Raw genomic sequence first — 26,824 nt, 5'->3', positions numbered from 1 at the left:
AATTGGGTCTCTTAACTGCTCAAGCGAAGCACACCACCATCATAAGTAAATAGAGGGATAGGCTGCTGGTCCTGAAAGATGAGATTTGCTTTATATTTAAGAAATAACACCAATAAATTCAAGGGGTGATTGTCTCCTGGGATTTAGGTACATTTTATATTTGCCTTATTTACATTTACATTTGGATCATCCCTTAATGGAAAGAGGATAGTAATAAAAAAATGTTCTAATTGTCTAACCCAACCACATCATAAATGAATAAACTCTTACTATCGATGCTCAGAATAAAATAATTAACATTTTGGAACTTCTAAGACATTAGATCTTTTTACATATTACTTCAAACACTGATATATTGTATAAGACAAACCCTATATTTAAAATAGTTTATTGTGTTATGTAGATGGAATTAATAGCAAATAAGCAGGGAAAAAGCTAAGACGCTGATGCACCAGCTCTGCCATAAACAGAACTACGATTTCATCAGTTGCATTTAGTCTGTAAGTGACTGTAGGGAAACTATGGGATTACTTCTTTCAAAATTTCCTTGAATAACATTGGGAATTTGTAAAAATGCTGGCAGAAAACTAGTCATATTTTCACCTGGATGTATTTGGAGACTACTTTATTTCCTTATCAACAGTGTGCAGACTCTTCTTAGTTTGTATTGTTTTGCTGAGCTGCAGTGTGACTCGGGAATGCAGCTGCCTGCCCTATGGACTAGCAGCTAATAATGCTAGTGTTAATCCATACCTACTTCACAATTTCTCTCTCTCTCTCTCTCTCTCTCTCTCTCTCTCTCTCTCTCTCTCTCTCTGACTAACTCTAGGTTGCTTTCTCCCACTCACTCACTCACTCTGTTTTTATTTTTTCCCTTGTAGCACTTTGGCAGTTGATTCCTCATGTTTTTGCTAAATGTATTTTATTGCTGCAAGATTAACACAGGGTAGGAATGTTAACTTAAGCTATCTTTGATTACCATTCCATTAGAAAGTTCACATTTTTAGCCCATCATAAATGTGGATGTGTCCTAGTTTAGTTTTAAAAGGTTGTGTGCTGTTCTATAATTTCTATAATCCTTCATGATCTCTGTCTCTTCCTCTCTGTCTCTTGCTCACTCAATAAGAACTGAAGTCTAATTAGGTTTTACAATGTGTGAAAAGAAGAAAATGGCAGCGACATATGGTGCATGCTTCCTTAATTAGTATTTGTAAACAGGGATTAGCAATTCAAAATATGAGCCAGAGAAATTCCATGCTATTTTTGTCTGTAATACCTTCTGCTCATAGAATCAAAGAGGCTTGATATGACAATGGATCTGCTCATCTTCACTGCAGTATAGGAAGGTGCACAGAGTTTGATAAGATGCCAACAAAATGAACCTGTGGTTGGTTGAGACTAAAGCCATATCTGAAAGAAACTCTAATACAGATGACATTGCCTGTTATTTTCAGTGCCACCAATAAATTGTCTGTCTGATTGATAGAACTTAAGCGTCACAGACAGCCATTAAGTCCCAAGAAAGAAATGAATCACTTCAACCCTGAGTCAAGTGAAATTTACGGAGCAAACATCTTCAAATACCATTTTAATGGCTTACCTTTCTGAAGGACCTCACTTTTTCCTTAAGGCTATTTGAGCTGAGCCTTCAGTGGAGATGATTAAAAATTAATATTAGCTCAGGATTGATGGCAAACACCATTTGATGTGTGCCACAAAGGGGTTATGGGATTGTGGACTTTCTGATGGTTTCATGTACACTGGAGACCGAAGTCTATACTTTTTTGAAAAATGCTGGAGGCAAGATGAAGGGCGAAGAGTAGAGGTGTGTTTGAGGAAAGATGAGGGGAAAAAAAGGGTGGGGTTGATGTAGACTAAATTCATTTTTGCTGCTATTGGATCTGCTTCTGCTTATTATTCTTATTGCAAAACTATGTTTTTTTCCAGTAGGAACAACTCATCAGTTCTAGTGCATCCAAACTTGGCAGGCTTTATCATACCTTAAACTCACTCTTCAGGTCCACTTCAGTCAGTTTGGGCAATTCCCTGGTCTGAGTCCTCATATAGCATCTTTGATGTTTGGCAAAACGGATACCCATCAGTCCCTTCACAAGATGTAATAAAATCAAGAAATATGTATATGGAAATCTTATCAAATAAAATTAAAAAGGGATATTCTGAACAATAATGTGAAAAGCTGTTATGGACACTTGAAAGCAACTTCATTTTTGAACACAAGCATGAAAATGGATCAGTAAGGTTGGGGATGTGGTTTATATTTCATACAATTTTTCTATAAGGACCAAAATTAAATGATTAGATCACACTTATCTTGTGTGTATATTTGTTAAACATGGCTGTATTAATCACACTGAAGCAGGAGAATTCCTCCTTGTATTTCGTTATTTCTGATACATCAGGATGACAAACTATTACTGGAATATCCAGAACATCCCTGATAAAGAATTGGATAATACCGTAAAAGTGATGCAGGCCACTTTACAGGTGATGAAAAGCGAGGAGCAGACTGTTGTCACTGAGCTTGCAGAAACTCATTATAAGGATAAAAACAAGTCTGTCTAAATACTGTATAAACACAAGTGTGAGTAAGACCAAAAATAAGGGAATTACAATAATCGAGGTAACAAGACTATGAACAAGGGTAGCAGTAACATGGCACTAACAGTTCACATGTGGGCAAAAACACATCATTTCCAAACCTAGGCATAATCTGAGAAAGCATGATTATAAGTAACACAATCTGGACGTGCACTTATTTAGAAAATGTGTCAGAACACAACAATTACTGAAAGTGAATAGATTTCCAGTCAGTCTGCATTATATTTGATATTTGTGTGTTTGGTTCGGCTTATGATGTCTGCTGCCCTGGAACTGTTAAACAGCCACAGTGATTTGAACAGAAGTAATCAATAATATTTGTATGGAGTTTCATGATCTTGTATAGACTTCCATATTTAGTCCCAATAAATCTTATTGCAGTGTTGCTTTTCATAGTTTATGCCTGATTCTCTTTTACACATTTCTATCTCCCTTGGGTACAGCCTGGGTGCTTTCAGTTTTTACACACATATATTCTGAATGGTTCTGAATTTAATGAGACTCAATAACGATAGATTTCTTTTGGTTTGAAAGAGTAAAATCTCAACCACTAATGTGAAAAAAATCCGAGATGAATCTGGTCTTCCATATGGTTTTGTGTTTTGGGGCTTTTGTTTGACAAACATGTTACTATTACATATTAAGCCAGGTACACTTACATTTTGAAAATCATGTACCTCCATGACCTCTTCACTGCCATTGCCCACTCTGAAGATTTCCAGTTGTTTAGCAGAATTGATCTCCATCATGCTCTCGGTCTCCACACCATCCAGCAATGCTTTGTACTCATAATTGTAGATCTGTGGAAACCAAATACTCAGTTTTCTGAACCAGTACATTCATTATACACAAAAAGCTGGATCACTACATTGTATAGACTAACTCTATTTCCCACAGCATTACACAGTATATCTGCTATGATTAAAAGCATAAATATGCAACCGAAACGGCTGTAATTTCAGACATAATTTGTCCAGCTGACAGAATTGGTGACCTGCACTGCAGTGGCTAATTGAAACTGATGAGTATTATTTAAGGTATTATCCATTTTAATAAAGTGAAAAAAGTACAAATAAAAATAAATTGTGAAGATGTGTAAAATGTAAATAAAAACAGAATATAGTTATTTGTAAATCTTATAAGCCCATATTTTATTTACATAAGAACATACAAAAAAAATCAAATGTTTAAACTGAAATGAAATATAACAATTTAGGAAAAAACAAGGCAATGTGGGACTTGATGGCTGCAACATGTCTCAAAAATGTGGGACAGGTTCATATTTACCACTTTAATAGCATCCCTTCTTCTTTTAAAAAAAAACTGCACATGTCTGGGAAAGTAAGAGACCACTTGCTTGAGTTTTGGGAGAGGAATGTTGTGCCATTTGTGTCTGATACACTTCTTTGTTGTATTTTTCTTTCATGATGCACCAAGTTTCCAATTGTTGAAAGATCTGGACTGCAGGCAGGCCAGTTTAGCACCCAGTCTCTTTTACTATAAAGCCATGCTGTTGTAATAGATGCAGTATTCTGTTTAGCATACTGGGGCCTTCCCGGTATACTGGTGTAAGGCCTTTCCTTAAAAGGATATCATATGAATGGAAGCATACGTTTCTCTGTATCTAATAATCTTTATATACCTTTCAGCATTGATGGTGCCTTTCCCGATGTGCATGTTGACCATTCCTTAGGCACTAATGCACTGCCATACCATTGGAGATTCTGGCTTTAACTAAGCACTGATAGCATGCCAGATGGTCCCTGGTTTCCAAAATGAATTTTAAATTTGGATTCAGAGACTCTACTTTTCCAAGATACTCTTTCATTCCCATGTTACTGACCTTTTGCACATTACCCTAATTAATTACAAAATTATCTAGTCATCTAACTGTTTCTTTTTATTAACTCTTTTGTCACCAAATCTATTCTTTTTTTGAAATGCATTGTGGCCATAAAATTTTGAATTTCCTTATTCGTTTCTTAAAATGGTACATTTCCTCAGTTGAAATAGTTAAAACGTTTTCTATGTTCAATTGTGAGCAAAATATCACTGCATTCTGTTTTTATTTACATGTTACACATTTTTACAACCTTTTTAGAATTGGGGTTGTAACTGGTGACAAAATGTAACTGATTGTTTTCCTGGACAAAATTGTTGCCTTTTTAGTGAGTACTTGAGGCTTGAGGGTTGTGAACCATCTTACAATGGTTAAAAAAAACCTGCCTTATAAATGATCTTTTTCTTTTCTTTTTTGCTTTCACACTCTCTTTCTCCATCACATTTTTCGTTTCTTTTTTTTTTTTTTTTTTTTTTTACTTTCGCACTGGTACAGTTGTGTGCACAGTATGACCCCACATTATTCTTTCATCACAGATTTGTAATAGCAGTCTGACTGTGAGTTAAAGTAGTTTTATCTTGTTAAGAAATAAGGACAAATACAGTAAATTCGCTTTCAGTGAGTTTGCCTCTAAAAGAGATGAGGAATATTGGAGAGACAAAAAAAAACATGCAGGGTAGTGGTTCAAGGCAAATAGATAGGAGATATTTATTCATTAGTGCTTATAAGTACAGTGGAACCCGGTTATCTCGCCCTCGGTTAACTCGACAACCCTATTAAGTCGACGTTTTTGAAGTGGAACCGCCAAATTCTCGCTTTTCTCGCATTTTTATCGGTTATGTCGACTTTTTTTATGTCGCGGAACCCTGATATCTCGAGCACAAGGGGGGAAAAATAAGAAATTTTTACGTCAGTTATGTCGATCAGCACTGTGCAGCCGCAGAAGAACGTCTCTAGGTTACGACCGTAACCCTAGTTCCCCGAGGGAACGAGACGCTGCGTCGAAACGCTATAGGAACGCCCCTGCGTGACCGCGCTCTGAACCACGTGTGTAATCTGACCAATAGGCGTTTGGGCGTGGCGTCATCAGCGGGCGACGTCGCGTAAACAGGAAGCTACAAATGGCTGCGAGATGGACCAGACGCTAGCTCCTGCGAGAGAAGGTAAGCGCCGCAGGGATGCAGGAAGTGTGGCACGGAGACGCAGCATCTCGTTCCCTCAGGGAACTAGGGTTACGGTCGTAACCTAGAGACGTTCCCCTTCAGGAACTCGAGCTGCGTCGAAACGCTATGGGAACGAGTGTCCAATCACGCCACACTGACCAGACCCTGCCTAGAGAGTGAGGGCCTCGGCACCAGCACGCAAAACAGAGGAGCCCGGGGTGGCTCTGAGGTCAAGGTCGTAGAACCTGATGAAGGTCAGCGGGGTGGACCAACCCGCCGCGTCACAGATGTCCTGGAGTGGGACCCCAGCAGACCAGGCCGTAGAGGCCGCCACACTCCGGGTGGAGTGAGCTCGAACCCCAAGCGGTGCGGGGAGGCCAGAGGACTCGTGAGCCGACACAATCGCATCCACAACCCATCTGCTCAATGACTGCTTATTGGCCGGGTAACCTTTCTTATTAGGGCCATAGCAGACAAGCAGCTGCTCCGACTTCCTCCAAGGACTCGTCCTGCGGAGGTAAGTATCCAGTGCTCACACGGACACAGTCGGTGCTGTCGCTCCTGGTCGGGGGCAGTAAACGGAGGAGGGCAGAATGCCTGCAACACGACAGGGCGTGAGGGGGCCGTAGGCACCTTAGGCACGTACCCAGGTTTCGGGTAGAGAAACACCTTGGCCATGCCAGGGGCAAACTCCAGGCGAGACGGGGCCATGGACAGAGCCTGCAGATCCCCAATCCTCTTCAGGGAGGAAATCGCCAACAGAAAGGTGGTCTTAACCGACAGAAACCTAAGGGCCACATCGGCCAACGGCTCGAAGGGGGGCTCAGAAAGAGCCGCCAGCACAACAGCCAGATCCCAGACAGGCACTCTGGGTGGCGTCCGGGCCGCAGCCTCCGGGTGCCACGGAGGAAGCGTGTTACCAGTGGGTGTCTACCCAGCGACTGCCCGCAGGCGGGAGCTATATGCCGCGATGGCCGACACGTAAACCTTCAGGGTCGAGGGGGTTAACCCCGCTGAAAACTGTTCCTGTAGGAACCCCAGAACGGACCCAACCGGGCAGTTAACAGGATCCAGGCCACGGTGCTCGCACCAAGACGTGAACAGTCGCCAGCGTGTGGCGTACGACCTCCTCGTGGAGGGAGCTCTGGAGTGGAGAAGGGTCTCTACCACCTCGGTGGAGAGACCGGCTGCCACGAACCGCGCCCCTTCAGGGGCCACAGCCACAGCCTCCACAACTCTGGGCGGGGGTGAACCAGGGTCCCGCCCGCCTGAGAGAAGATCCCTCCTGGGTGGAATCTCCCACGGAGGGCCCTCGAGTAGGGGCACCAGATCCGCAAACCACGGCTTGCTCGGCCATCGAGGCGCCACCAGGAGGAGACGGACTCCCTCCCGGCGAACCCCCTTTCCAGAACTCCTGGGAGCAGAGCGATCGGGAAGGCGACAGACGTAGCCTCGGCCACGACTGCACCATGGCATCCAGCCCTAACGGGCTGGGTGAGAGAGAGAACCAGAGGGACAGTGCGAGGTCTCCTGGTTCGCAAAAGATCCACTTGGGCTCTGTAGAACCTCCGCCATACCAGCTCCACCACCTCGGGGTGGGCGCCATTCCCAGGCCTCGGCCCCTGCCTCGACAGGCGTCTGCTCTGACATTCAACCGACCCGGGATGTAAATGGCTCTCAGGGACAGGAACCTGTCCTGAGACCACAAGAGGACCGCCCGTGCTAGCTTGTACAAGGCGAGATCGGAGACCCCCTGGTGGTTGATGTAGGAGACTACCGCTGTGTTGTCCGTACGGACCAACACATGGCGATCTCGCAGGTCCGGGAGAAAGTGTTTTAACCCCAAAAACACCGCCATCATCTCCAGGCAATTTATGTGCCACGAGAGGCGTGGGCGCTCCACAAACCCTGGGCGGAGTGGCCACTCATGACCGCTCCCACCCTGTGAGGCGTCCGTCGTGGCGTCATGCGACGACATGGAACCCCCAACACCGGGCCACGGGACAGGAATGTCCGGTCTCTCCAGACATCCAAGGCTCGAAGGGCACGCCGCGAGACCTTGATAGTGCGATGCGGGTTTCCCTTGAGGGAGAACCCCTGCCCGGAGCCACCACTGGAGGGGCCTCATGTGCAGGAGCCCGAGCGGAACTATGCTGGATGCCGCCGCCATGAGCCCCAGCAGCCTCTGGAACTGCCGTACAGTGAGTGGCTGGCCTTCCCGCACCCTCCTGACGGCCGTAAGGATGACTTCGACCTGAGCAGGCGACAACTGTGCCTGCATCCTGGCCGCGTCCCATACCACGCCCAAAAAGGTGGTTCTCTGTGCAGGAGAAAGCACGCTCTTCCTGGCGTTTAGCCGAAACCCAAGCACCTTCATGCAGGAGAGGACGACATCTCGATGCCGAACCGCCTGGTGCTCGAGGAGCCACGATCAACCAATCGTCGATGTAATTCACAATGCGGATGCCCTGAAGCCGCAGCGGGCCAGTGCAGCATCGGCGCTGGCGTGAAGGTGCGGGTGAGAGTGCCAGACCGAACGGGAGGACCCGATATTGGTATACTCGCCCCGAAAGCAAACCTCAGGAACCTCCTGTGTGCAGGAAGGATGGAGATGTGAAAGTACGCGTCCTTCAGATCTACAGTGATGAACCAGTCCCCGGACCTGATAAGCGTCACGACCCCTTGAGGGTGAGCATCCTGAACCTGAGTCTCCTGAGAGAGCGGTTCAAGGGCGAAGATCCAGAATGGGACGCAACCCCCATCCTTCTTCGAACAACGGCACGGGCTGTAGAAGCCTGACTCTCGAACCGAGGGGAACCACCTCGATGGCCCCTTTCCCCAGGAGCGTGCGCACTTCCTGTTCAGGACCAGAGCCTGCTCGGGACCCACCAGGGTGGGACATACCCCGTTGAAACGGGGAGGAGAGGACGCGAACTGCAGTGCGTAACCCTCTTCTACGGTCCGCAGGACCCACTGGGAGACTCCTGGCAGCACCTCCCAAGCTGCCAGAAAGTTCCTCAGGGAACCAGCCTCGGGACTGGCCTCTGACCCACTCAGAGCAGCTGGGGCGGGGCCCTGCAGCTGAAGACACCTCGAAGAGGCGGCGGGCTCCCCATCCGTGCGAGACTTTGGGCAGAAGTGGAGGAGGCACCCGCTGGAGGGCGGCCGCTCTGAAGCACATCCTGTGGCAGAGTCCACGGCCCGGCCTCCTGGTGGTGCGGGGAGGGGCGGGCACCGTGGCGTGAGGCGAACTCCGCCCCCTCGACCGAAAATCGTCAGGATTTCCGCACCACGGCCCGTTTGCTGGAGCCGAGGGTGACCCTCAGGTCAGCCCGCTCCTTCTTGGGCCCAGAGCGATGCCTGGGACCTTTAGGACCCGCCCGCGGAGACCGGGTGGCGACGCTCTGTTTCTGTGCTTCGCGGTGCCCGGAAGGACCAGGCTGGGGCTGCCGCCGACCAGCCCCACGTGACCGGCGAGGGAGGTACTGCTGAAACGCCGCCGACTGCTTCTTAGACTCCTGAAACCTGTTCACGACCGCCGTCACGGCGTCACCAAACAGACCAGGAGGAGCCATCGGTGCGTTCAAGAGCACAGCTCGATCCTTGTCCGGGAGGTCGGACAGGGTGAGCCACAGATGCCGCTCTGTGGCTACCAGGGCCGCCATGGACCGACCAACGGCCCGCGCCGTGTGCTTCGTGGCCCGAAGGGTTAGGTCGGCAGCGGCGTAACTCCTTAATGTCGGTGGCCCGGGCTAAGTCCCTCATCCAAGTCACGCAGCAGGTCAGCCTGGTATGCCTGCAACACACCCATGGTGTGGAGACATCCCGCAGCCTGACCCGCTGCCGCGTAAGCCTTCCCCACTAAAGCCGATGTAGCACGTGGCGGTTTAGTAGGGAACACCGAGCCTTTAGCGGCGATGCCACGCTAGGAGAGGTAGCTAGCTAGCGTCTCTTCGACACGCGGCATCGCCCCATAGCCGCACGCCTTAGCCCCAACCACATAAATCGAGGAGTGGTGTGGCGAAGCACGCGCTGAGTATGGGGTTTCCCAAGAACTGGACACCTCGGCGTGCAGATCAGGAAAAAACGGCAGGCCCCGGCGCCGAGGAAGCGACACAGGGCGCAGAAAACGCTCATCCAGCTTACTGGGTGCGCGCTGTCTCTGCTGCTCCACCGGCCAAGCTAGATCCAGCTTAGCAACGGCTCGTGTCACGACCTCGAGGAGCTCCTCGTACAGCACAGGCTGAGAGGGCTCCACGGGCTCGCTAGCATCCATCAGCTCACCCTCCTCGGAGAGAGAGACATGTAATGCCGCGCTGCTCGTACCGGGAGAAGAAGCAGCCATCGGGCCTGCTTCCCCAATAGAGCCGAAGCTCAATTCAGCCGACGAAGCTGAAGCGGACTCATCCGACTCCAACTCGGCCGCTAAATCGGCCTGCGAGCCCCACGAGCGCCGGCGCCGCTTTGCCTCGGCGAGAGCGGGACCGAGCCGCGAGGAGAGAGCTCCTCTCAAAGAGCGCTCTCCGGGAGCGAAGCGTGCACATAGCCATGCGGCTACAATGAGAGCAATCGACTCCCTCGAGAGCCGATTGTGCATGCTCCACTCCTAGGCAAACAACGCACCGATCATGCGAATCCTTACCGGTAATAAAACGCGGACACGGATGCACGCACTTACGGAAACCCTGTCTGCCAGCCATCACTCGACCAGAAAAACACAGCGAAACAGCGCTTACCTGAGCGAGCAGAAAGCTAGCGTCTGGTCCATCTCGCAGCCATTTGTAGCTTCCTGTTTACGCGACGTCGCCCGCTGATGACGTCACATTCCAAACGCCTATTGGTCAGATTACACGTGGTTCAGAGCGCGGTCACGCAGGGGCGTTCCCATAGCGTTTCGACGCAGCTCGAGTTCCTGAAGGGGAACTCGCGCAAGTGGCGGAAAAATCAAACCTTACAGATACTACAGGTGTTTGTATTGTATACTGGTGAATCTCTGCTGTTAGTAAGTGCACATATGCATTTTTTTGTCAAATGTTATGTGATGAGCGGAGCGCGCGCTCGGCTTCAACTCCTTACCGAGTGCGCGAGTCGCTCCTTACCGAGAGCCGTGCTCCTTACGGCCGCAGCGCCGCAGCGCACACGGCTCTCTCGGTAAGGAGTTGAAGCCGGAGCTTCAGAGAAAGCGGCCGGCACCTGCCACGCCCCCTTCGGCCGTTCACGTTTGAGACTTTTCTGTCCCTCGTGTTTGGTTTCGGGTTCAGTTTTGGATCTTCCGGGGTTTTTTTCCGGCTTCGCGCCGTGCCGTCGGTCGGCTTTTTCTGACACTTTGCTTTGTGTGTTTGTGCGGATTACTTCAGCCTGATGGTCATAAGTCTTTATGCAACAAGTTTTTCACACCTGGATTCCAAAAAAACTGCTTCTACTAAATACTGAGCAAAGGGTCTGAATACGTTGGACCATGTGATAATTCAGTTTTTCTTTTTTAATAAATCTGCAACAATTGTGTTTTTCTGTCAATATGCGGTGCAGTGTGTACATTAATGAGGAAAAGAAATAAACAAATGATTTTAGCAAATGGTTACTTTCTGTACCCACTGAATATATATATATATATATATATATATATATATATATATATATATATATATATATATATATACTGTTTTCTTCTTTTTATTTCCAGAACGTGTGATCTCCTAGGTATGCTGTGTGCACAGCATGCATATGCTTTCAGAGAAATGAAGAGAATAGAGAATTAATGACAGGCAAATAGAATTATATATGACAGACAAATAGAAAATAATGACAGCAATAAAGCCCCATGTGTTTTATTTACCACACAGTGTGTTCCCTGGCAAGACAGTAAAGGTCATAGAGACACTATCTCAATTGAGTGAAGGAAAGATAATATTATGCTCATGACAGCATGATGTCCTGTTTCTCCTTTAGGCCCTTGAGATATGCAAGGATGTCAGAGCTCAACACAACAGCTGTCATTCAGAAGCTGCACAATGCTTGAACATTTGTACCTCAACCATAGAGAACCTGAGGGTCAGCCTGTAACATCTTGGATGGATCTGAGGTGACAATGGCAATATCCGTCAGGACTATGATAGTGGGTTGAGAAAAAAGAGGGAGTAATTGACATTGTCTCTGTCTGGGTACTTAGATTTCAATTATTATATGGTTGGATGTAATATAATGCTGGAACATTTAGCATTAAGAGTCCTTTAACTGACTTAAATAATCAATTAGCATGAACAAACTACAGAATTGATAAAAATGGAGATAATTTAACAAAGCAGTTTATTTGTAAGTTAATTAAAAGGCTTCTTTAACCCCATTACTTTTAATTTGGATTAGGACAGAAGGTGTGAATTAATGTTCTAACAGCAAATATGACATTAAGTCTAAAAAATAGGGTAAGATGCATCAAAATCTCTGGGTTTAGATAATCAACAATGTTTAGTAAATGTTTTGATCTATAAGTGAATCTGTGTGTGCAGATGTGTTATTTTGAGTGTGTTAAGTAATTTATTTAATTTTATAAAGTTTAATAAAATAAGTAATTGCCAATTAATTAAATATATTATCCTCTCTTTCAGGCCATACTGTTATGCAACTAGTAAAAGTTATGTTTTTTTTTTTATCTTATTTTCTTAAAGGTTACAAATTCTGGATTCAAAGGCAACAGACCATTTCTCATAACCTAAGAAAGTAGAACGTATTATCTCCTACTCTTCTTTACCACTGGCTCCCTGCACTCCTGCAGATCATGAATGAACTACTGTTCAGATGTAGTCAAATGTAAAAATAAAACAAAAAACCCAAGGCTTAGTGATATCTAATCATAATAAGATTCAAACTAACAGTGGCTACTCTTACTGAACTTAAAAGCTTCTCCTTTGGCTCAAAATGTATAATGACAAATTCATATGCTCTAAAATGCCTGACCTTCATCTGTCAGGCGCTTACAGAAAGTGAAGCAAAATAAGGCCACCTCTGCAGGTTGTTATGTAACTATTAGCAGTAATTTATAATTTCCATTCAAGGACAGATAAAATAAGTCCAAACCTAATATACAGTCCAAAGCTCAGAAACAATCAAGTTCAAAGTAACAGACAAATAAGTCATCTAAAGGCAAGTGCAAAGTATTGTTACGGTTAAAGCTCAGAGCAATGTATTTTTTGGCATATGTAAATCGGAGCAGCTGCTTGTAATCAACAGGTTTGGAATAGTTGGATAGAGAGGCATTGTAGTGAAGTGGTTGTGACAGTAGAAGAGAAGACCGTGGCTTCTTCTAAAAGCAATAAAAGCAAAAGAAGATTTAATCTCTGAGTTATGCAGTTGTTATGAAATGTTAAGGCTCTTTGGAAATCACTTTTTCAGATCAGTTATAAATTGCAGATGGCATTCAAATGTGTCCAGTCCACAAAGTGAGCTACTGTGTGCATCTGTACTGTGTTATCTTGGGAATGAAACTTTATCCCTGCTGCTTGTCACATATTTTTCAATATATCCTACCCCCAGACAACCAATGATTTTCAGATCCTAATACTTCTAATTTTACACCAATGCATTTATTGTATTATTGTATATGTTACATATGGTACATTTTAAGTGTGAAAATATCTTAATTAACACATTAAATCTAGGATACGCTGCTCTGATTTTACTGCATAGAACCCTTCAGTGGCAACTGTAATTCACTCAGGTGGGTGTTCTTCACAAAGTTTCTATTTTTTTAATCATCTGAACATGTAGTGCTGGATGTACTTGCAATTTGCTTAGTTCTCACTTAGGAGGTCACTTAGAAATGCTTTGATTTTGTGCATTTTGCTTTGACCTCATTATACCATACATGAACATAGAAAATGTTACTATTGCTTATATTCAAATGCTATACACAAATAGGGCTTATGCCAATGATTTACCAAAGCCTATTTGAATGAATTTCATGTGAGGAAGACATATTCAATTCAGGGAACAGACCTGATTTGGCTAGGGGCCCAAATCTATTGCTTGGTCTGCTTTCCTTCTAATGTTTAAGAAAATATTTAGAGGTAAATTTCAATCTTAGAAAGCAAGCCTTTCTGTAGTCTTTTTACTAAATGCATTGCTGCTGAGCTTGTAGAGACAAATTTAGCTTTCTTTTTATCTTCAGAGATAAAACAAGTTATGGATGGGGACATTGATGACAAGGCCTGTCAGCCTGCATGTATATTATATGTAAAGTAAATGGGGATTAAATGCTTTCAGGGCTGCCAGGCTCATTTAGTGGAGCAGCTTGTGATGAACACAATGAAGACATCCAGCTGTTTTCAAACAGAAATTGGCTTCAAAAATGAAAGTAAATGGTCACTAGTTAATTGACAGTATCATCAGCTAAGTGAGTTCTGCTTCTTTTAAAATATTTCATATATATTGTTTCTTTGTAAGGTTATAGTTTAGATTCAGAAATATTTTCAGGGTTCTTCTCTTATGGTTTTGAATTGATGGACAAAGGCTTTCAAATATTTGATTTGAATATTTCTTAATTTACTTAAATTGAGGGTTAAAAATATAAAACATACCTATTATTTAAATCACAATACCAACATTGTAAACAAATTGTATACAATTTTTAATTATTTAATGTATTGTTTTTTTTATTCGCAAATATGTAACGTCTTGACAGGATGACCAAAATAGTTTTGTATGTAAAACATATTCTGTCCCACACTTAGGCTCTATTATAGTGTAATCAAAAGCTGAGCTGAATTACCTTTTAACTTAAACCCCAAAAATAAAAATATACATTTAACTGTATAGATAAATTTCACGGACCTAGTGAAAACTATTTTAGAGGTGCCATCCTTTTGCTCTATATTTAAGCTTTACAAATGAGAACTTACCTCTCAGGTCCAAGCATACATCTTTCATTGATGCAAACTTTTAATCAACAGGGGTAAGCAATGACCTACTTTCTCTCCCTTTTCCCAATGTCACCCATGCCTTGCCGTGTTTTCAGTTGTGGCTGACCAGCATTTTCTTTTATTTGCTTAAATATACCAGGATTTCATTTTTACCAGCACATACATGGCTGCTCACACATCAAGAACTTACTGTAGTTATAAATCACACTTAACTATGTGGGGAATAGAGCTACATTCAGGAGGGGGAAAATGGTCTGCTTAGTATTGCTAGGAATATACAGTAGCTTGGAAATAGAAACTAGAAACTAATATCATAAACCAATGTAAATAGTGAATACACCAATTTTATCAGAAAGACGTGCAATTAAATATTTTTTTACCTACTCTCATTTTCCACTACCTTAGTGAAGTATAAGTGACTAATACCAGTGTAAACAAAACTCAATGGATTCTATCACTAACTCTTCTAAATAAGTTAGCAATGTGAATACAGATCAATCTTCTCCCATGGAAATGGCAGTGGGGTTCACACAAAGTGTTCAGCATTACCTAAGTACTCAGGAAGCTAATAAGGAAGCAATAAATATGACATGAAATACTGAGCTAAATATCATTTTAACAATGAGTGGGCAACAAAATTACCACAAGTCACCTCTACTGCAGGCAGAAACTATTGTTCTCATTGGTTCCCAGGTCCATTGTGCATAATTCTCCCATGTATGCTCAGGACCTCAAGTGGTTAAGTGGCATTTAGAAACAGCTTGTGAGAGCAGCAGGTCTCTGCTTTCAGCCTTCTAGATGCATATGATAATTTGGTTAGATGAATGGCATTAGCTACTAATGAGGACAAGAATAGTCTTTTTGCTACTAAAAACATTAACGATCCAATTCCATCTTAAATTGCATACTGGGGTTAGGGTTTATGTCGGGAAATTGCAGTGAATTTATTCTATGACAACAATTTGTTCTATAGCTAACGATTGTGATGATTTTCTAAATTTATATAAAAACACCATTTTGAATAAAAAATGACATTGATTATTGATTATAAAAGAACTGTGTCCTTAGGCACTCCATTTAAGTTATGCTGTTACTTGTCTTTGATCCTGCTTGCACTTTTTGAACAATATTCAGCACATCCATGCAAACACCAGTGAGAAACAAGCATACATAATAATATTTTTTCCTCCCTTTGTTTTGCTTCCATCTTTCTGTCGCTATCTTTTGCTTTTGCCATACAAATAAATCATGTTATCTAATGCTGGTGGCTCTGACTCTGTCATCAAGGAATATGTCTAATATGTTGTGAAACATCTGTTAATTTATCCTACCAGTGCCAATCATGTGGCAGCAACACAAATCATCAAGAGATGATCAAGAGATTCAGTTGATGTTTGCATAACACAACAGAATGAAGAAAATTGTTGGAAACTGCTGATCTCCGATTTTTATACTCATCAGTCTCTACACAGAATGGTGCAAAAAACATTGTGAGTGACAGCTCTGTTGGTGAAAATGACTAGTTGCTAAAATAAGTCAGAGGAAAATTGCCAAAGTGGTCTGAGCTAACATGAAGGATGTAATAAATGAAATAATCACTTTTTACCACTGTGATAATCAATAAAGCATCTCAGCTTGCATCAAACATCAATGGGTTACTTAACGGAATCCTGGGTTCTTTGATAACAGATTGAGGTTTTTCACAACAGTAATTGCTTTGGGCATGACCAACTACAGAAGCTCCTATGACATCATGTCTGTCTTGACAGACTCAGGTCGACCTATTACAACGTCATTGTAGCAAGATTTCTTCCCATCCCTGTGCAAGGAGGGAAGTGTTGGTAAAACACCTCACTTTGTTATGGATTACGTTAAGTAACCCATTGTTCTTTTCCTACTTGCTTGGTGTTTTACAATGGGAGATTGGGCTCTGACCTTCTGGCCAACTAGCTGCTGCACAAATATCCTGAACAGAAGCTTCTCTAAGTAAGGCCAACGATGTTGCCATGCCCTCTAGTAGAGTGGGCCCTTACACCTTCAGTTGTCTGAGAACCTCTGCTATGAGGTTAACAGAAGAGATATAGCTAGAGATATAGCATCAACAACAGCCTCTGCCTTGACAACGGCTTCCCATTGTGGGCAGTGGCCTAAGACACAAACAGCTGGTCATTCCATCTGAAGCCTGCTGTTGTCTCGACATGTATGGGGAGCACACACTGGACATAAGGAATTCAACCTCTCATCCTCCAGAGAAAAGAATGAAGGAGAGTGGAAAGCTGAAATATCTGTAGTAGGACATCTATAAGAAGAGACCACAACTTTAGATACAAACGCCAGGTTAGGTGAAAGGAAACCTTTGTAAACCCTGGGGCAAACTGCAAACAAGATGGACTGACAGACAGGGCTTGCAGCTCACTCACACACTTAGCTGTCACCAGAGTTTCAAGCTGCGCTGTCTTAAGAGAGAGAAACTTTAGCCCAACGCCATTCAATGGCTCGAAAAGGTGTTAAGGATGAGCCTCTAAAACTATAGACAGATCCCACAGTGGGACCATCATTCTGGACATCAGCCTCTTTCGGCACACTCCCATCATAAAACGTATGCGTATGCCTCCTTACCAGTTGATGTAAGTGACCATCATGAACCGTTTTCACTTAAACATGCTGGACTTTTATGAAGGTCAGAAAATGTTTTATCGCTAAAAACATTGGCAACAACTCCAAGTAGTTTATATGCCTTTAGATCAGCTGTGGAGGCCAAACGCTGTTCACAGATCTGACCATTAGAGTTGCTCCCCGGCCCTTTAAGGACGTGTCCGTCGTCAGAGTAACTTTTGACGACACCGCCCCTAAGGGAATCCCCACCCAGAGTCGCAGGGCTTTTTTTTTCAATACAGCATTTTGATGTACGGATACATTATTGCATACACAGCCGCAGATGTGAAACCCATCCCTAAAAATCCCTCATCATGAGAAGTCCCAGATGTACTACAGAAATTACCAGAGCCATTGAACTCAGCATTCATAAGCACACCCTGGACTGAACTACTGTCCCCGTCTGAACCTGGAAGAGAAACTGTTTGAAAGACCCGATTCTCCTCACTGTCAGCGTGACTCGATAGGAGAGGGAATCTATACTGAGCTCCAGATATTCTGTGCATTGCAAGGGTTCCACATGGCTCTTTTCTATGTTTATTCTGAACCCCGAGGTGCAGAGATGCATTACCACATTCTCTGCATCTCTAATTGCTTGCTTTCTAAAGAGCATATCAGACAATCATCTATGTAAGACAATGGTTTGAAACTGGTAAGTAGTGCCGCGGTCTGCAAATCTCAGATATTTTGTGTGAGACGGGTAAACGTCTATGTGAAAATACGCATCTGACAAATAAATCATTACAAACCAGTCATTTGGACGGATCGATTGACAAAGCACTTTGTGTGTCAACATTTTGAATTTGTATTTTCTTGTGCTGGATGAAGAGATGTGCTCCCTCTCTTCGGGACCACAAAATACTGGAATTAAAAGCCCAGACATTTTTCCTCCTCTGGCATAGTTGATCTCGTCTGTCAGAACGTGAGCCAATTCCCCCTTAGCCATCGAGAGTAACACCCCGTTGAATTTGGGTGGTTTTATTGCAAATTAAAGTCTGTACCCCCTATGAAATTCTGCTTAACACCCATGGTTGGGCAGCGCATGCGCGACAATTGAGAAAGCGTGCAGAAAGAGGACCCCTGTATACTTCTGTTCCTCTGCGGTCGTGCATTCATGACGTCATGCGGCCGCAAATGAATGATTCTCCCATGGTCCAGAGCCATCTGATCTGGGACACTGGCCAGCTTGCTGTCCATTGGGAGCAGGCAATCATCGCCCCTATCGGTCTCCCTCTCGCTGCCACGGCTGCATCAAAGCTCTGTTGTGCTGGCTGAGAGGGTAGTCGCGGTGTTTGCTTGCATGCTAAAAGCCTCATTGTTTCCTGAGGGTGCTGGTTTCTCTCATCTTCTCGAGAGCAGACCTTTAGCGGGGTCGGCAGGGCAGTAGTTATTTAGCTTCTGATGATCAGGCAGCAGCCTTTTTCCATCGTAAAGGTCCCTCTCTGCTCCATCTGCATCTTGGGCAGTGAGTCTCCTGCACTAGGGGGTCTTGACTATTGGGCCTGGAAGGGACAATTGTCTTCCTCATCCTCGTCCTCCAAGTACAAATTCCTCACATGGTTCTTTATCCTCCTCCATGAGAGGAAAGACAGTTGACATGGCTGAGTGCAAGGTAATCAAGACTCATCACAACACGTTAGTCTATTGATTAGCGATTCCCATTGTAAAACACAGAGCAAAACTAGAAAAGGAACAATGATTGGGGTGAATGGGCTGTAACAACAGAACACCACATTTGGTTTGACTCCTGCCAAACCTGTTGTCAAGGGGTTTTATTTTTGAAGGTCCAATGGGGACCCTATTTATCTGGGTGAACGGAGCACTTTGTAAAAACTCACAGTGTTTGAGACAACTTTCTTTTTTCAGGCACTACTGCCCAAGCATGATTCCTATCCTTTAAATCAGTGGTCCCCAACTCTTTTTTGCGCCTCGGATCAGTTTATTGTTAGACAATTTTCACGGACCGGCCTTTAAGATGTGGCGGATAAATATAACAAAATAAAACGAAACGACAAAAATGAAATGGAAACGAAAAACTGGTATTTTTTAAAATATAATAAGAAATGTGAATCTACTGTGTTGTTTTTTTTCCATTTTGCTAGCTTGGGGGTTTCAATTTAGCGCTAATGTATTATGTGTTACCGGCAGCGGATGGAGGTAAGACATGTAACCAAGGCAAGCATCTTGACATGCATCAAGAGTGAGTCATAGACAGATGTGACGGATAGATTCTGTAATGTTTCAAAATAACACATCATTCAGAATCAGATAATAAATAAAACAGAAATAATGTAAGTTATGTATTCTTTCTGTGCGGCCCGATGATTTAACGATAACACAAGTGAACACAACATGCAGTTTTGAAATTAAGGTTTTTATTATTGATGAAAAACAAAATCCAAAACTACACCCCATGTGTGAAAAAGTGTAGATGCCGACCCCACAAACATCCCGAACCATCTAGAGACGTACCATGTGGAGTGGAATCCCACTTCATGTGGAGTTTGGACACTGGACCTCCTTGAGTGTTTAAAGGCTCTGGCATGGAGAAGCTGGTGTTGGATCTATGATGATTGCAAATGTTGAGCTATTTTATGAGTTGCTCAGTAGCTCCTAGTTTTATAACCACAAATGACTGTAAAAGCCTGTAGAAAGAACATTAATCATAATCTTACATTCCAGTGCTCATGTTAGTTCTCACTCTCCCATGTTCTGTATTGTTTCAAGATTTATAATCACACTCTTGATGTCAACCAAATGAGGATGGGTTCCCCTTTTGAGTCTGGTTCCTCTCAAGGTTTCTTTCCCATAACATCTAAGGGAGTTTTTCCTTGCCACAGGCTTGCTCATCAGGGATAAATGCACACCATTCACCTTAACTCTCAAAATTCTGTAAAGCTGCTTTGAGACAATGTTTGTTGTGAAAAATGCTATAGAAATTGATTCGACTATTTTATTTTTTTTTTCTATTGCTGCTCAACAGGTTGGGGCTTAAAAGTATAACTCATTTACATTTACATTTACATTTGCAGCATTTAGCAGACACCCTCATCCAGAGCGACGTACAAAAGTGCTTTAAATCTCTAGTAATGAATAAATCTACACTGGTAAGCAAGATTACAAATTTAATGTAAATATAACTCAAATTCTACAAACTTGGAAAGTGATAATTTAGGTATTTCAGGAAGAGGTAGGTCTTCAGTCGATGGAACTCCTGTCAGAGCAGTGAGTTCCATCTTTTTATTTGTGTGGAGGAGTGGAAACAGGCACTCACTAAGTGGATAAATGAGCCTGATGTGGGAAATCAAGTAAGATTATCCTTTAATTATAGTCAGTGTGTTTCCCCTGACTTCAGTGTGTCAGTGAAGTCAGTGTGTTTCCCTAAGGGGGTACCTAAAGCAGCTGCTTATTTAGGCCAGTCACTCCACTATGATAATTATTCTTCCTAAAGACTCCACAAAAGTCTGGTTTCCCAAAGAATACAAAGAAATAAAATCTGAAGACTGAAGACATTTTTAGAAAAAACTTCAGATTTCAGGGTGATTTATAGAAGGGCATTATAGTTTCTTTTAAACTATGAACTATAAATGAGCAAGTTTATTTTTAGGTGCTTATTGAAGTGAAAAGGCTTTTATTTAGTATTTATATTCTGGCAAATAATGTCAAAGGGAAATGCACCACACCAAACTACCGCTCTGTTATTGTTTATGCAAAGGTCTGAAAATCAGTGGCGGGTGGTCAGGGCCAGCAAAGCATTCTCTGCTGGCCTAAACACTTTCAGAAGCACTGACCTACATTTACAACCTAAATTCTATTATTTCTTCCATAAAATTGTATTAATTTATTCCCAACATTTTATTCTCTTAATTTTGTAGCGTTTCTCTTGGCAGCACTGCTTCCAGTACGTGTATGTTCAATTTTTTTTGTCTAATCAGATTTTAGCCTCTATGTGCTGCCATGTCAATCTAATCTGCCCAGGGCCTTCAAAGTCAGTAGTGCTGGTGTTTTTAATCTATAATGAATGTATCTGTTTCTTTATCCAATCAGATTTCAAATTCATCTCACATAGCCAGCTACCTGGCCCCAGCATTTTTTCTTCCTCTGATTGTTTGGTCAGAGAGAAACTGTCACAGCCAAGTTCGACTGGCAAACAAGTGTGTAGCATGTTGCACACATTAATACATCAGAGATAGACTTTTTTATACCTATAGAGGAAGAGAAATTGATTTGGTCTCGGACATACTTAAAAATCAATTTTCAAGAAAAGCTACACATTGTGAGAAGAGGTCGGCCAACCCTGAAGCTAGCTAGCCTGTTGTAGCCTGGGAAAGGGAGTGTTCGCCACTTCCAGACCAGTGAATACGAGTGGTACCACTGGCTTACAGCCTCTGAGGAGCGGTGCAAATTATGACTATGCATCTCTGGTGAGTAGGTTGTATTTTATTTACATTTTTAATGTTTTGTCATGTTATTAGACAAATATTGATTCTGAAGTGCTCCAGATGATGTAGGTGGCACAGTTGCGGTTGCAGTGTAGAGCTTTGGAGCTTGCTTTAGTAAAATGGTATTCATTCTCCATATGTGAAATGCCTCTGTCTTTAATGCCATGTTGTTATATTGCGTTTTTGTATTTTAAAGATGGTTTCTATAATTGCGACATGATAGTGGTGGTATTAAGAGGTGGATTAAGTAAGTCTCCACTAAAGGCCCAGGTACCAAATGCACCAAAACCAAAAGTGTAAAATCTGCCTTCTTTTTACAGATAACATTTTTTCAAATTTGTTAAAGATAAACTCAATTACATTGATACTGAAGTGTTTTGCATTGCTTTCACTTCCATTTGAAATGAACATTAGGCAAAAATATGTAAAATTACGTATTTATTTATTTATTTATTTATTTTTGGTTCCCTGGTGGTCTAGTGGTTAGGATGTGGCGCTCTAACCGTTGCGGCCCGGGTTCGATTCCCGGTCAGGGAACCAACCCCAGCCACTAGGGTTGCACAAGCTAGTGCACTCTTAGTGCCGGTCCCAAGCCCGGATAAATGGGGAGGGTTGTGTTAGAAAGGGCATCCAGCGTAAAAACATCTGCCAAATCAAACATGCGCCAAATCAAACATGCGGATGATCCGCTGTGGCGACCCCTAATGGGAGAAGCCGAAAGTAAGTTTATTTATTATTATTTTTTTAATGTGTCCTCACATAAGCATGTAATGTTTTGCAAGGTTACACATGTCAAATTCATGGTTGTGCTCAGCACATACACATAGACATGATGGATTATTTCAATGTTATAATTGTATCTAATTCCTATTGAATATACAAACAAATCTATACCTGCTTTATCTAAACCAAAAACCCACACCCACTTTATTATTTGTCATTATACTCATATTTACTTATACACAACACATCTCTGAAATAGCAGGTGTTGAAGAAGCCAACTAAAGGAATTTATTAATTTTCGAGAAAAACATGTACATTGATGGGGGGAATACATTTTAATGAGTGTTGTTCGAAGAATTTTCTCTCTGCTATCCAATCAATGAAATTAATTATATTAGGGACGAAAAGCCTTTGCTATGGGGGACTGTGGGTCAAAAATATATGTTGCATTATACTAAACATTATATAAAATTTAGAGTTAATATAATTAATCAAATTTTTTTGTTATTTTATATTATAAATAAACACATAGAAAACATTACTCTGTAATTTGTAATACAGTTAGTTTGGTCTTTGTTTTTCCAAATGGCATTTTTTTTCTTCTTTTTCCCTCTTCAAATATTTAGAATGGTAAGCCCTAGGTTGGTCATCTCCGATAAAGACAATGCATACCAGCTGTGCGCGAGTGGAGGGCGGAGCCGGCCTGAACAAGCGGTAAGAAACACCTGCAGCTGACGAGACTAATCAGTGCGCTCTGTTTCGGTCTGGCGACAGCAATAAAGAGGAGAGAGATGCCAACCTCGCGGGAGAGAGAGACACCAAGCAAAGAGATGAGTGGAAGGGTCACCAAAAGGTGATTAAGCATGGGCGGGCGCCAGTGAATGAGGCGTGTCGGCTAGCGAGTAAACCCGAGTGGACGCGAGAAAAGGCGTGGCGGTCTGCGAGGAAACTTGGCCGGGCACTAAGAGAGAAAGTGCACCGATTCGCAAGTGAGACGGGCGGAAGCCGAAGTAGCGCGTGCCGATCCGGGAGAGACTGCCGGCGAACGTTGAGAAGGAAAGACATCCCGAACTGCTAGTTTGTGGGTGAGCCCTGCCGTGAGTACTGGAAAGGTAAGCGCCAGGGTGAAAATGAAAGTAAATAAAGAAAGCTCTGCTTGGTGAACTATTGCCTGTCTATCTTTCTTCCAGTGCGGTGCCAGTGAATTTGTTAGAGTGGTGCCGAAACCTTGTGCTGGAAGAGGGGTATGACTCCAGGGAGACTATGCCAGGAAGGGGAGTGGGACCAGATCAACGGGGAGTGCTGCAGCCGCTGCGGTGCCAACTGTGTCCTGTGTGGCGAGATGGGACCGGCAGCAAAAACAGGCACTGCATGGTCTGCCATGCCTCTCCAGGAAAGTCCAGTAGGCAGTTTCTTTCTCTTGCTCTCTCTTATTTTCTCTTTCCTTCCCCACCTGCATGCCCGCTCACCCGGAATCTGGAAACACTCTCCACCATCTTCAAACCAGGAGGGACTGCGAACATCCAGAAGGAAAGGTGTCCCGAACCGCAAGTGTGTGGTGAGTCCTGGCGTAAGAACTGGAACCTATTATTTATTATTTATATATTTATATATTTTATATTTATATATTTATATTTGTATTTATTTTTTATATTTAACCTATTAAAATGACAGTACATCTGTGCAGATTTAATTAATTTTAGGACTAATAATTCAGAATAAAATAGTCAATTTAATTAAAGGTTTTTAAATATATACAATCCTGGAAGGTGTTGCTAAAAAGAAACAACTAGAGGAAGATTTAGCAACTAATTAAGTTAATTGGCAACAGGCCAATAACATCATTGGAGATAAAATGAGTTTCTTAAAGCTGGTTAAAGTGGTAAATGACCTGCTATTGGCCTCTGATCAGGCCTGTGTCTTTTGTGTTGATTGTGTTGCAGTTTTTGAGACCACTGGGCATAATATCGTCCATGCTAGACTAGAAAATGCTGGAATATAGGAGAGTATTCCAATTAGATTTCAGGACTCAGACCCAGCATCATTGTTCAAGTCAAGGCTGAAAACATGTTTCTGTATACATCTGTGTAAAGCTGCTTTGAGACAATGTCCATTGTTAAAAGCACTATAGAAATAAAAATGACTTGAATTTAATTGAATCATGAATGACAAAGACTTGATTGCTCCTCAGGCAAGAGTGTGTGATATCACACATTGTTTGTATCAGTGTTGAACTCCATATTGCACAAATTAGAGACACCTCCCAAATCCCTATTTAAAAAAAAAAAAAATAAAATAAAATCCTCTATTTAATTACTGATTTTCCATACTTACCCAAAAGACTAGTAATAAGAACATGGCCTAGTTTTGTACCAACACATTTATCTGACATGCCGTTTTGTGTTTTATATACTCATTTTTATATAACATTTATCATGAAAGCATATAGGAAAGATCATTTAGATGCATGGTCTGATTATCATCCCAATTTATAGACAAATAGACTATCTTACCTTTTCAGGGTTTGCACTCCAAATGTACCTCAGGCTAAAAACGCAAAGGGCCAGCATGAGGAAAAATAAGCCTAGAATTAGGGCAACACAATGGTAACTACAGTATCCAGCATTTTTCTTTTTCCCTAGCTCAACCTAAAAAAAAAAGAACAAACACAGAAGTTATATATAAAACCATATGGAAACAATAAAATAATGAGCCCTAATAAGGTTATAATAGTCAAGTAAAATTAAATCGTAATAAGTAAAACAAAATAAACAAGAACCCACTAATCTCGACCTCGGTTAACTTGCCCAACCCTATTAAGTCGACGTTTTTGAAGTGGAACCGCCAAATTCTCGCTTTGTCTTAGCATTTTCTCATCGGTTATGTCGATTCTTTTATGTCGCCGAACCCTAATATTTCGAGCACAAGGGGGGGCAAATTTGCCACTTAACGTGGGTTATCTCGATCGGCGCTGTGTAGCCGTAGAAGAACTCGTGGAAGTGGCGGAAAAATCAAGCCTTACAGATGCTACAGGTGTAGGATACTTTTCAGAGCTGTGTCAGAGTGAAATGACTCGAGAATTTAATTTTGACACTGGTTAGTTTTTTGTAAAAACGAACTACACCCCGCACGTTTATAGTGATTTTGTGAGCGATCTTTGTGTTTGCAATGTTGGAGAATATAATATAGGTTTGTATGGAGAATCGACGGTGGTTTGTATTGTATACTGGTAAATCTCTGCTGTTAGTTGTTGCACATATGCTTTTTGTTGTTAAATGTTATGCGATGAACGGGAGGCGAAAGCCGAAGTGAAAGCAAAACAGTTTATTGCAACACAGGGCAAAGCCAAACACAAACACTCGCCTTGAAATTGTATATGCCGGTGGTGCGCTCTGGGAGCGCGGCCCACTAAGACCCAAACTGAAAAGAGGCAGTCTGTATATATAATCCACGGGTGTGCTTGGTAGAAGCGCGGCACTGAACAGCACACGGGAGAATGTGGGATGAGCAGCAAAAGCATAGAATTAACAACGGCAGGATCGGGGGAATCTGGGATGCGCTTTGGGAAGAAAAGCGCAGCCGTTGAGAGAGTGCGGAGTCCGAGTGGGAAGGCACGTACCGGGATACGCATGAGCGATAACAACGACCGACTTGACCTAACATATACCAACAATAACGGACGGTGAGAATGTGGAAGTGAAGGGTTTAAATAGGAGCTGGTGATGAGTGCTAAATGTGCACGATTGAAGCCGGGAGCTTCAGAGAAAACGGAGGTTTGACAGCCGCCGAAGGGGGCATGGCAGGTGGTTTCCTGACAGTTAACAAACATGTATGTACATTTTTATAGCATGCCTTCATCAAACAAATCACAGTTAATATATTGCCGCCATATTGGTTTTTGTTTATCTCGATCATCGGTTATCTCGATGCATTTTGCCGTCCCCTAGGCCCTCGACATAACCGGGTTCCACTGTATTAAGTAAAATATAATAAAATGTTATATTTAAAAGGCAGTGTAGGAACACAACAATGATGTCCCTGTGTAATAAATAAAAGCTATAGTACAATGGAGCATACTTAACATCAAATAATAATTATCTGTTCTGTCCATAAATATTCAATGATTTAAAATAAAATAATGTTTACACATTTACTCCTGGTCCAATGCCTAAAATTTGGCTGTTGTTCTAATTTAAGTTCCATGAAAAAAAGTGTAAAACTCAATATTTGCAGTGGCTGTGTCTCATAGACATGAATGTACAGTTGAGAAAGTATTTATTCATGCTGCACTACTTTATCTCATCAGCAGAGACAGAGATGACAGTAGAAGAACTTTCTATCAATAATTTACTGTCTCTAATATTTTCTTTATCCCTAAAGCTAAAAAAAAAACCCCAGCATTAAAAAAATAACCATTTATAAGCAAATAACATACAATGAACACAATGACACATACAATGAAATGAA

At 42.6% G+C, this 26,824-nt stretch overlaps 1 protein-coding gene across 1 annotated transcript in view; it reads right to left on the bottom strand.

The window, feature by feature from the left end:
* The window catches only part of tnmd (tenomodulin), a 35,173-nt gene that overhangs the window by 7,434 nt on the left and 915 nt on the right, over nt 1–26,824 (bottom strand). Inside the window, exons 2-4 of the mRNA XM_046849883.1 lie at nt 24,871–25,005; nt 3,279–3,419; nt 2,001–2,105 (exon numbers count right to left, since the gene is read on the bottom strand). Of these exons, the coding sequence (XP_046705839.1) occupies nt 2,001–2,105; nt 3,279–3,419; nt 24,871–25,005 (381 nt within the window). The remainder of the gene's footprint in view (nt 1–2,000; nt 2,106–3,278; nt 3,420–24,870; nt 25,006–26,824) is intronic.

This window comes from Silurus meridionalis, chromosome 5, assembly GCF_014805685.1.
Source record: "Silurus meridionalis isolate SWU-2019-XX chromosome 5, ASM1480568v1, whole genome shotgun sequence".
NCBI lineage: Eukaryota > Metazoa > Chordata > Actinopteri > Siluriformes > Siluridae > Silurus > Silurus meridionalis.
Note: the sequence above shows the minus strand (reverse complement) of the source record. Positions and strands in the feature narration are given on the sequence as shown.